Consider the following 12720-nt stretch of genomic DNA (forward strand, 5'->3'; position numbering starts at 1 on the left):
ATTCATGCAGAAAATATTAAGGCTTTGGTAATCATTGAGTGCAGAGTGCCTTGGAGCCACAGAGTGAGCCTGCTGCACTGTGGCTTTGCACTGTGTGTGAGAGTAAATGGACATAGCCTTTGCTAGCAGCACAGAAAGCCCAACAGCTGCCGAACACCTGGCAGAATTTGCAGAGTCTTGGTGAGCTGCCACCATCACCCCCTGGATGGGGTACAGAGATGTTGGGTGTTACAAACTCCCCACGGTCCCCCATACACCTGCTTTGTTTTTACTTATTTCAGCTTCGGCACTTTGTCATCCAAGGTGTGGTAAAATGTGCAGGTGGCCAACTCCTCCCGTGAATGTATGGGTATTCAAAGATCCCACAAAGCTCTAAACTTGGAGCAAAAAAAAAAAGCCGCATGAAAGACTTGCACAGTTCATATTAGCATCCATAAGCATGACATTTTACTGAGTATCCAATTCTGCCTGTCCAGGATCATATTCTTGCTGGCAGACTCTGCAGTGCTTGCTTTAGTCAAAGTTAGGAGGTTTTCAGTACAAACAGCACACTTCCCTGTCAGTTTGTAGTCCTTATCAGTACGGAGGGGCTCAGCTTTTATCAGGGATTTTGGATGTTGACTTAATAGTAGTCATAAATAAGATTAGCTGGAACTGTTTAGGGATATATTTCTACAGAAGTGATAGGATTATGTTTTTCCTGTCATGTTTGGTAGATAACTTTGGGGCTCAGCGTGTCTTCAGTTCAGTTCTAATGCAACACAGCTGATTTTTCAGGAGTGGGTTTTCTTAATGAAAAAAAAATGTGCAAAACACTCTTTTTCTTCTGGGCTGCAAAGGTCTCACAAATAAACTTCTAGTCTATACACAAGATTTAAATACAGCTCTGTTATGTTTCTTCTTCCCAGATGTGGATAGAGGCAGGAAAAGACTGCATCGCTCACAAAGAGCTGAGAGGTGACGGTGAAATCCCACACGTGTAAGACAGTAAGACATAACGTTGCTGTGATCAGTTGGTAGTAGTGAATGTGGAGTGGCAGATCAGTGCTGCTGCTTGCTCCATTTTGTGCAGCAGGGCATCTCTTCTCCCTTTTGCCCCTTTTGATACCAGAAATCCTGATGTTCACACCGGATATAAGGCACAATGCGCTCTACCTACTACCATCAGGTCTGCACAAACGCAAGTAGTAGACAGCTGCTGGATTTCCCAGTGACACAAAAAATAGATGAAGATAATCATATGACTCCATAATTCTATACAATCTAATCTAGCTGTAGTGATCTAATATGTTCTATGGGATGATACCACCCATTGGACATCCTTAAAAGAAACAAAACTGTTCAAAGAAAATAAATACTTAATACTGATCTGTTTTTCAGCAAAGATGGCTAAACTTTTGACTGTTTCATACAGATCAATAGCTAGAAAAAGATCTTGTGTTGGGACATCCTGAACTGCGGTATTCATTAGAGAAGAATAAAGAACTGAGACAGAAGAAGAAAGAATAGTTCCAATGGAACTACACAAAATATATTTTTTTATTTGTTTTTTACTAAAGTATGTTGAGGGTGATCTTCTTATAGTTGACCATGAATTGCTCTTAAAGTCTTAAAAAAATCTGTTTGGGAAATAAAGGTAAATAAATGTACCTTGAGGTCCTCTGAGAGATCTTGACACTGCCCTTTCAATGCATTCTCCAGCAACGAAATGTTTCCTGAACTCTGTGAGATTTGCATGGAACGGTAGAAGCCTCTACAGAACTACTCGATCATATTGTACCAGTCTGTGAAGACTTACTTTCAAATATTGACATTGCAGCTATTGAGGAAATTGTAAAACTCCACAAAGACAAGGGTCTGATTCCGCTCAAGTGGAATTCAACACTCAGGTATTGAATTCACATTCATTTAATAGCCTGAGTCAAAAATTATCCATAATTAGCCATAAATACTCAACTTTTGAACTGATAAATAATCTCTTTGGCTTGAAATGATTGTTCTTAACAAAAAAAAAAGAAACAAGATTTAGGCATAACAGTACTTCAGTTCATAGACACAATAAAGGAAAAATTAGTTTTTAACAACATATCTGAAACAAAATATTCTGAATTTTCAAAGCTCTGTTAGTCTTTTCCATTTCTGAAGAAAAATGACAGTTAAAAACATTTGACAGTTAATATAGCTGAAAGTTAAAAATACTAATACATTTAATAATGCCTATCACTGTTGTATGTACTTTTAATTCTTTATTTATAATAATTCGAATATGTTCTGACCTAAAACAGTGCAATTTCTGTGCATCAACATATACAAGACTTGATACTAGTTATGCAGCAGCGAAAATGTTATAATCAACAATGAAAATATATACAAGACTTTTGAGTTTGTACTACTACATCAAAAAAAGATGCATGAATCATGTTTGATTTGTTGTATGTACAGATATACACACAATTCAAAGGCAGATTATCTAAAAACCCAATCCTCTTCTTGCATTGGAAGAGCAATTAAGCAGTTTAACACAGAGGTGCATGAAGTAAATCAGAAGAGCTTCATGGTTGTCAGGAATGAATCCTATCTCTTATTGCAGGTTTACCACTGCTCTGATGTTCTTGTCTTTTTCCTTTTCTTCTTCCGATTCTCTTTTATTTTGCTAATATTATCCTAGAATCTTGAAAAAAATAATTTGTTCAGTTTGTTCATATGCCCTGGAGGAAATGTTTTTTAACTATTTAACTTCTGTAATATGCCAGTGGTCAAGAGAGCAATTGGAACACTTCATTTACAGAAACTTTGCAAAGCAACGATCATTATGAACCTTCATTCTTTGTATTTAACTGAGTAAATATGAATAGTGTGCAGATGTGTTGCTCCCACTCCTGTCATTATTATGTTAAGAGTCCTTGAGACCAAGTTGGACCTGATTTCAAAGTTATTTTAAAACTTGGCACTTCTATATGAAAATCTTTCTTTTCAGTGTTTGACATATGGTCTCATTTCCTCCTGATGTTTGAAATATGGTATCCATCTCAGGCCTATCCGGCCTTTTACAAGTTGTTTGGTTTACAATCTTGACCTCAGCCTGCCTGTAACAGGTTTATTAATACAGAATTCTGCCCACCACGAAGGTCTGTTCAGAGCTTTGTTGCCTTGAAGGATCTCTGACCACATATTCTTGTATAACTGAAAAGAAAAAAGAAAAAAAATTACACAGAAAATAAAACCAGGAAAATTTCTACAAGATAAATTACCAAACTTACTGGTTGAAACAAGTCTGTGACTGAATTTTTAGGTAATGAATGTGAACAATTATGTAGATGTAAGAATAAATACAAAGACGAAGCTCAAAATTTCAAAGTACTCTTAACATCAAATATCCATACAAATCATTTAGACCATCTTTGGCATAAGAACAGGGAAATAGTAATCTTTATGATTTTTTTGTTTTATATTTTACAGTAGTTGTATTACGAAAGGTAGAAATTTGGAAGCAAGCTAATTAAGCTAATCTTTGCTCTGTCCAAACCTGAAGACTGTCGGAAAGCACTCATGCATGTCTGTTTTCACCTTTATTTCAACACATTTCTGAACAGTACTGCAACTTCTCTCCCAGATGTGCACTGTTCAGTCCGAGCATAAGAAAGTTCTCTCTTATAAGCAGATTGTTAATTTGTCAATCTTCATCAATTTGCAATTTAATGTGGAACAGTTAAAAAAGGTACATGAGAAGTTAATTCTGTAGAAGTGTAAGTTCAGAAACATTTGGCAGCTCATAATTAACTTAAGCTTAAACCTTTAAATAACATTATAGAAAGGTGAGGAGGGCTGTATCTTCAGCAGTAGAGCTGAATACAGCACAATACCATATTAATTTAGTATAACAGCGGTCTCATACAAAGTGAAAAGCCTTTCATCCACATCAAAAGAAGGCTTGACCCTATATATTTGTGGTGATTTAAATAAATACTGACATAAATCCTCTGAGTATTAAATATATTTTCACCTTGATTATGTTAACTATTTCACCCATTCCAAGCTTGGCTTAACATTGTCTAACAATTTTTAATTAACCTTGAAATAAACACAGAGATAACTTCACATACTTAAACTGAGATTTTCAAAGTTTCTTTTAAATAAAACCTGAAATCTTAATCATTGCTTAAAGCTGCCCATAATAGATTTGGAAGCTTTTCTTCTGCTTATGAACTGTGGCTTGTGGTGAAAGCCACTCCACTTCAGTGCACCATAGGTAATCCTGAATTAAATTCATTTTCCTGTTATGCTTGGACAATCTATTCTGTATCATACTGTAATTTGTACTAAAATGATTGCATTGGTTTTATTAAGTTGCAAAGATGGCACTGAACAAAGAATTAAATATAGACAGTCAGGAGACAGGGAGCTTTAAGTATTTTCTCTGAGTGCGGGATTGGCAGACTTTTTCAAACTAGAGTTGAAAATATATGCACAAGTTATAAACCACAGACTTTGAGGCAGTTCAGAAAACCTCCCTGAATTCTGCAGAACATGGGTTAGATATCACTGCTTGAAATTACTTTCCCAATATAACTCAATCATTTTAGAAAAAACTTAGCAAGCATTTAGTATACTAGGAAGTCAGTAGGGTTTACAGTCCTAATCTGCTTGTCTCACATTGTTCAAGGTCTGTACTGCAATTGATGCTGTGGGTTGTCTGATGGTTTCCAAAGTCTTAATTGCAGGGCTCTTGAGCTGAAGATACAAAGTTGCTGGAATAAACTGACATCATTCTTTTGTGATAGATTTTCTAAACAAAGGAAATTCTGTAAGAAGGGTGTAAACTGCATTAATTTCAGTGATGTATATGGAAATAAATCAGTTCCAAATTCCCAATATTCATCCTTAATAAGTCTACATGGCTTCTGTATTTGTGTGAGTAATCAATCCAAACTTCTTGTTAGAGTGCACAAAATAACCCCAGGTTATTATAATAATAAATAACCCCAGGTTATAGCCAAATCCACCACATGACAGTTTTATCAGTTAGTGATAAGCAATCTCCAGCTGACTGGTAGAAAGGGAGTAGTATTCTAGGAACAGATCACTGTGTACTAGCCATGTATTCTTGGCTATAGCATCCACTGTCAGCTTCTGTTAGAGACGGAATATTGGGTACCAATGGGCTTTTGGCCAATACAGATATTTTTACAGTCTTAGAGATGATGTTCCTTCCCTTAGAATTACATTGGGAGGTTCCCTCCCATAACCTCTTTCATTAATTTAAGCCTCAAAAATCCACAGGAAGGAAAACAAAGCTTCCTATCACAATTACGGTCCTCTTGTTGAGGTGGCTTGATACATAGAGCAAGCCCTTCCTCCTTTATTTGTAGAGACTGTGTTACCAAAGTAATCATTCTGTGAGGTCAGCGTCTCTTTAGAAACATCTGGGCTGCCTTCTGTATTGCTTGATCACCATGGGAACGATGGACAACTTGAGACATAAAGACACAGACAAAGAATATTGAAAAGCATTGAGTACACTTGACTCAGCAATCCTGTCAAACTTCCTGGCACTCTCCCCAGGCTCTAGTGATTCTCTGCAGGGTCTCTCCACACTAAACCAAACTGCTGTATTGTGACACCAATCTCCACGTAATAGTTATCCCACAGCTTGGCTCTGCTGAGTAGGGCTGGCCAGTAAGCAAGAATTTTTGGTTTACTGAGGCTTTGGAATGAAATACAGCTCCTTAAATACGCCAAGAAAAAAAAAATAAAAAAAATCAGAGAGGAACCATGACCTAGTAAAGCCAAATCCATGGTGCACCCACATCCTGCATCCTGCTTGTAGGTCTGGTGACACCTCTGAAAGGATATAGCAGATATAGGTGGATATATAATTTGTATTATATATATAATATATATAAATAATAATATATTCATTTAAGCAAGGAGAGGTGCTCACAAAACACTGTCCCTCACATTTGTATTGAGATCACTGAGACCCCTTGGGTAATGCTGTACCTTGTACTGGTTAGCAAGGGACCCAAACTGCTACATACTGCTTGGTACAACACTTGGGAAGCACTTCATGACAGGTTGTTCCTACATGCTCAAAGCAGAGTAGAAAGGTAAGAGTAAGGAGGAGATGCTGGCTTCTACGAATCTATCATAAATGAAGTAAACAAAACCAGAGTTTCGTAACAACTTATCTGTCACCTTGTGACAATTGCTGCATATATTCTACAATTCTAACAATCCTTAACCTTTGGGGCTTGTGTTTCCTAAGCTATGAATTATGTAAACACACACACTTACATTGAAAGGTTTCTAGGAGCTATGATTAAGTGGGATTTTTAATTATTCCGAGATTGCTAGATGAAAGACAGTGTAAAAGTACTTGGTGAGAATTATTGACTACACAACTGCCAAGGGTTAGAAACATACTGAGTAGATGAATTAATCTGATTGCGGTGTGTGCCAAACTCCCCTGATTTACTAGGAGAATGATGGGAAACTTGAGCGTCAACTTCCTCGACCCTCCCATATATGCAAGAAATTCCAAACAGAGCTAATTTTGGCGTCAAAATGTGCTGGCTCTAATTGTACCTTGGAATATGTGACTTGTTGCTGGATGTATGATGCACTGCTGGTGATATCATACCAATTTATTTTTGTCTTGAAAAATACTTACATATTTGAATTTTCAATTTTCCTTTCTCCTATTAAAATTAGTATTTTATGAAAAATTAAGAGAAGGAACTGATTTCTACACCATTTATAGGTACATCACACAAAACTGGGTGTTAAGTGAATACCAATAAATGCAGCACAATCTTATAAAAAGTCCTAGGCAGAATACATCTTACTAGCTCTCTGAGGTATTAAGCTATATACTAAAGATATTTTACTTCCTAATTAATCTTAGAAGATGGTACAACTTTTTTTTTTTCCAGTTCAGCAGCACAGGTCCCCAAAAGAGCAAATTCAAACAATACTGTAAAACTTTCCGACTGAAGTGTATCTCCAGCAAATAAATTCAAAACGTCAAGCTTTGCTGATGTCAATTTAACTAATATAATTTCTGCTAACAAAGGGTCATCTTTTCTTGCTTAGCTGTGAAGTGTTTTGAATATGTTACGGCTATTTACAGGACACATCATTCTTAGTGATTAGACTCACTAGTACTAAAACAGGTTTTCTTACCTCACCACTAGCTTTACCAATGGGAGAGTTGAGAATGAAGTCAGGAGGAGCAAAGACATCAACAAGGGCAACTGCATCATCTTTCAACTGTTTAAAAAAAAAAGACATACATTTGGCAACTTCTGCAGTTGTCTATGGCTATCAGTGAACTACAGAACAGCATAAAGATTATTTTCATAAAGTACCAGTTAGTGGTAACTTAATAGAAAAAATAATAGTGTAATTGCCAAAAAGAGACTGTATTCTAAAACATATTTCAACCAAGATCATACTGTTTATACACATAAAAACATAGAATTTAGAACTTTAAAGACATAACTTCTAAATTCTTCTTCTAAATTTTATTTACCTGGGAAAAATATGACCCACTCTGAAAAGCTTTTGTGCTGAGAAAAACAATTCATGAGCTAACACAGTAATGAATTAAGTAGCAGTGCATTACAGTATTTTGATGTCTTTCCAATGAAGACTGCAAGACTACAGGTAAAGAGATCATTATTTTGTAAGTTATACCATTTCTCATTTTCTGGTAAATAAGCTAGGACTAGATTCCGGGTCAATGAGTTACTAATCTCTTTACATCAAGTTATTCGGAAACTACTGAGGCAATGTCCTGCTAATTTATCCCTTCAAGTATGGAATATATGCCACATCTCTTTTTTAGTATCTATATACTATATTTTTTAAACACAACAAATAATATTGATTTGCTTACCCTGTAGCAAAGCTCCAGAATAGCATTCTGAATAAATCTACCAGCTTGTTCACCTGAAACATAGCCACCTGCAAATACATTCACAACAAAATGATCAAAGAAACTTAAAGCGGTTAAGATTACACTGATAAAATCCTTTTAGTAAGGAGTTAAAAATCCTTTTAAAAATCCTAAAAACTCTTTTAGTAAGGAGTTTATCAGTTCAGTATTCAAGAGACCAAATGCTCCTATGTAATTGGATTGACTGTCATTTATTAATGAGCTGACTGCAAAACCATTAGGCTAAGACACTGGGAGACTTTTGCATGAACAGGCATCTACTATAACATCTGGCTTCCTATCCTGCTGTCTCCCCCAAGCACTGGGCCACATCAAAACTTGTGAATCCTCCATCACCTCAGAGCTATGAGAGATTCTTCTGGGTTAATTTGTAGCTTCAGATCCACGCTCCTGAAAATTTTGTCCAGAATGAATATTCTACGTTACAAAGGCAGTAAGAAAATGCTGTAATCATGGCGTCCCTCCCCCTGCTAAAATAAAACTTAGGAAAAAAATCCCTAACCTTTAGGTTAGGGCTTTTATAAAGTGACATGTATAATATGTAGTCAGGGAGCTGATCTCACCTTGGTAGAGCACAGCCAGATGTTTACTTAAAGACCAGAGTCCATACAGAGCACTGAGATTCTTAAGCACTGTCTGCAGAGCAGATGGTACGTTGGGATCATGAGTGTAGTCATGGTATCTTTGTAAGACTGTTTGTTCAATAAAAGCAATGGCTAGTGATCGACAGTAGTACACCTTAGGAAAGAGAAGAGAAGGATATTGAGTAATGAAATACAAGGAAAAAATCCTCAGCTGCTGCAAAATGGCATTGCTGTGGTGATGTCAGTGCAGAACTGTTTAGATCTGCTGTTGCAGCTTGAGATTAAAGAAAGTCTAAGAAGAAACTCTAGGAGAAAAAACTCTACAATGTCTTTGCAAAGGTTAGTTATAAAAGACTTCATGAAATGCCCCTTTAGAAATAAGATCCTAATTTTCTACTGTGTTCCACTTTGAGTAGTCTCTTATACCAATCTAAAGGGAGCACAGATTGTATACCTAAAATATACACTGACTTGGCAGTGCATGTTGCACCGAGACTGTATGGGAGCAAGTAGTTACATTAGACAGAAGACCAAGCAAAATCAGGACTGCTAACTTCAGGGTTATTAATAAACCCATTTAACTCTAAAACGATAAAGGATGGTTTACATTTATTTAATATTATGCAGAATTTTATAACGAGGATAAAAATGTCAAAGTTGTTCAGTAACCTACTGAAAACTTACTACAGTCCATTCAAATAATAAAATCTGATCGTGTTAGCATGAGTCTATTCAGTGCAACATGCTTTGAAAGAACTACCCAACTAATCCTTGCCAACTATGAGATCAGAAAGGCAAAAGTCACCACTTAATAGTCACTGTTAGTATGGAATATGAAACTTTAAGTGATTGTACTCATACAGAAAGGCTTGTCAACTTTTTTGTACTTCACCTTTGCTGTATGATGGTGCATATATGTCCTGTCATCAAACAGACTGCTGGCTGAAAACATTTTAGTTGGTGAACAGAACAGGAACATAGAACTGTAATGGCTGATTTGTTGCACTGATGTAAACTGATGTTTGCTCTTATCCCATTTGTTGAATTTGTTTCATTAAGAATTAGTTGATTAGTTTTCCTTTTTTAAAAAATACTTTTATCATCTTTGCTTTTAAATCGATTGTAGGATTTAAAAAAGGCATATTCCAAAGATCACTGCATCTCTACTGATAACTGTACAGTGGCATACTTATGACCAAGCTCGGATACAAGTATAAATTGCAAAATCGCTACTATCTGCAGGTTTAGGGATGACTTCCCCCTTAATAGATAGACTTTTTAATATCAGAATATTGAAATGTCAATTCTTTAGTCAGAATGACATAGGTTTCAATATCCCAAATGCAATATTAACAATTAATTCCCTATTCTTCTCTCCTATAAATTCTATTTCCTTCTTTACCTTTGCTTGCAATTCTGTATTGTTTCTATCAAGCTCCTGGCTGAAAAGAAATGGACCTTCTTGCTTCCTGAAGTTGGTAAACTTCCAACCAGTGTGAGACATCATAGACAAGTAATATAAAGTACTTTCTCCTTTCTGCCTTGGGACCTAAGTTAGGAATCTCTTCCAGATTTCCCATAGCAAGAAAAAATACTATATATTTGTCAGCCAGTGGGCTGACAGAGAAGTGTTTCTTCATGCCCAGAAAGTTTTAAATCAAACATGTATTAAAGCACAGCTTGTAAATCATTTTCAGATACTTTTGAGGCATGTCATTTAAAATAAGAAATCCCTCTGTTCTGAAGATGAATTGTAGGGAGAAAAGAAAACCTAATGACCTGAGGTATATCAAAGCCTATCTCAAAAGCAGCTGTGTGCCTAAATTTCTTTAAATTTTAGCATACTGAAGAGAAGTGAGGTGAATAATCTTAATGCCGCTGTGCAAACTATCCTCTCTGGCCCTGGCACAAGCCTCCCAGGAGCTGGCCAGCTGACAAGCAATCAGATTCAAATTTCTGAAACTTATCTTGCATTCAACTGGAGGGTAATTCTCATTCTGAATTTCACCCTGACGGGCACCTCTAATAGACTGCTTCTAGAGTAAAAAGAGGAAAGTTTTCCTCTCCTCTACCAGTGGTTTTACATAGACCATCCCTTGTTGAAGCCAGACTGGATCTTTCTAGGTGAAGAGTTGAATTTTCCTTCCTGCTGCTTTTTAACGAGCTTTGCAGATAAGGTAAACCACATTGCCCATCTTCAGGGAACAGATCTCCTTCCTCGGTGACAAATGACAAGTCTTATTTTCTTGGATACAAGCCAGTTTCTCATGAAGGTACCAGAAGAATTTGGGGAGCATGGGGATATAAACCAAAATTTGGAGTTAAGCCATTACTAGCTGTTAGAACTCTCTGGTGAGAGAGTGGATCTGCTATTTGTAGATTGTCAACGTTTCCTTTTCAGGTTCCAATGCTTTCAGTCTGGTATCTTTCATGAGTACTTTGCACTATAGAAACTGGAGATGGAAAAGACCTATTAGGTCATCTAGTCTACCTATCTGCCAGAGCAAGATTCTTTCCTACAGTATGTATTTGGCCAAAAGAGCAGATGGAGATGTAATAATCAGATGCCACAGTAGATTTAATAGTAGCAGATTTAGTTTTCAGAAGTTGTGATAACAAACTTATATACACCATCCAGCACATGCCTGCAACTTTTCTGAAAGGAAATATATCCTGGAAGACTTCTGTTGATCATAATCGTCCTCCTTCAATCATGTTCAATACGATTCATATGGACAGGAATTACATGTTATAAGTTATATGACTCGCTGCTTTTTGCTTAAGGAAATTGTACTTCCTGAGACAAGAAGATAAAACTAAAATGATCTGGCAAACCTGGATGAAAATAAGTAAACAAAATAAGAAAGCTAAATAAGCATTACCTGACAGTTGTTTTTTGCCTCAAAATCACTTTGCCCTGACTGCTTCTCCTTTCTCAGCTTTAGGTCACTTTCTCGGAGCAGGTAGCAAACCAGCCACTTATATGCTGCTAAAGGAACTGTGGAAAAGAGAAGAAGTCACATGCAGATTCTACTGCAGTCTAGGTGGTTTTTTTGTTATTTACCTAAGATGAAAAGTGAAGATGTTAATTGATCCATTAACATAACACTTTGCCCATTATTGTAGCTGCAGTAAATAAATGCTGGGTAAAATAGATTAAAACGATACAGTGAAGACCTACTGTACCTGACCATGCACTAGTTCCAACTGTTCCCAAGTTAAAAGACAAGATATGTCTACAGCTCAATTTAGATGCAAGTATTTTCTGATTCGATCAAATTTTTTACCTTGCTATACTCTCTCCCATATTAAGACCTAGGTCTATAAGATACTCATTCTCTTCTGAAAATACAAGAACAGAAGAAGGCACACAATCTGTGGGCCCACCCCCTTCGCAGGTGTGATGTTACATGCTTGCAAAACGCATGATTTCTAACATTGCAAAGGTGGCCAAATGTAATTGTATGTGAATGTACTACTTTGTACGCTTGTGTTACATTTTTTACAGCAGCCTGGAACTATTAAGGGGAAAAGTACTTCAGCATAAAGTCCTTGTAATAAATCCTGACAACATGTGTGTTAGCTGAAGATTTTATGTAGGATATTATCTAGGCAATTATGAGGGTTCACATGCTGCCTAGGCACCTGTTTTAAAATCCCAGCTTCTAACAGAATGCAACAATAAACAGATTCATATATTTTTTAAACTGTAATCTGGTTCAGTGGGAAACACAAGAGAAAATGTTTTAAGGTATCAGTTTGTGCTCTGCTGGACTTCACAAGCTGGAGACATACAACAAAGAAGAAAGCATGCAGTCATTCTGAATTAATCTTTTTCTTATAAGCCTTTATATTTTGAGTTTCTTCATGTTTTCCCCATATCTATTATGGTACCATATTGATACTCTGCATCACTACCTAAAGCACAGTTTTTCTGCAATCATTTGAGCACTGAAGTGGTTACTGAATTTTAGGAACCAATATTATTGTCCCTTATGCATTAAGACTGGAGTTTCTTAATCTAGTATGTTCTCAGTTTCACAAATCCACTTTTGCTCATTTCCTTGTCGTTATCTCATTATCTCTTCATTTCTCTGTTAATTTTTGCCTCTAAGGGCCAATCTAGGCTCACAGTGATACAGAAGTGGGAACAGCATGTCATGTCATACTTGATTATAG

At 36.4% G+C, this 12720-nt stretch overlaps 1 protein-coding gene across 9 annotated transcripts in view; it reads right to left on the bottom strand.

Annotated features, from left to right (window-relative positions):
* Window positions 1-1496: 1496 nt before the first annotated feature.
* ACOX3 (acyl-CoA oxidase 3, pristanoyl) overlaps window positions 1497-12720 on the bottom strand; it is a 34262-nt gene continuing 23038 nt past the window's right edge. For 5 of the 9 annotated variants that reach the window (XR_014584433.1, XR_014584434.1, XR_014584435.1 and 2 more), the window contains 6 exons: window positions 11424-11539; window positions 8521-8695; window positions 7898-7965; window positions 7183-7269; window positions 4654-5841; window positions 3045-3183 (listed from right to left, as the gene is read on the bottom strand). Coding sequence is in view for 4 of the 9 variants with exons in the window: in XM_083836275.1 (XP_083692401.1) it covers window positions 3064-3183; window positions 7183-7269; window positions 7898-7965; window positions 8521-8695; window positions 11424-11539 (566 nt within the window). In the remaining 5 variants the exon portion in view is untranslated. Of the gene's footprint in view, window positions 3184-4653; window positions 5842-7182; window positions 7270-7897; window positions 7966-8520; window positions 8696-11423; window positions 11540-12720 lie in introns of all 9 variants that reach the window. The other 4 variants (XM_083836275.1, XM_083836277.1, XM_083836276.1 and 1 more) reach the window with 1 other exon arrangement.

Source organism: Anser anser (assembly GCF_964211835.1).
Source record: "Anser anser genome assembly, chromosome: 4".
NCBI classification, from domain to species: domain Eukaryota; kingdom Metazoa; phylum Chordata; class Aves; order Anseriformes; family Anatidae; genus Anser; species Anser anser.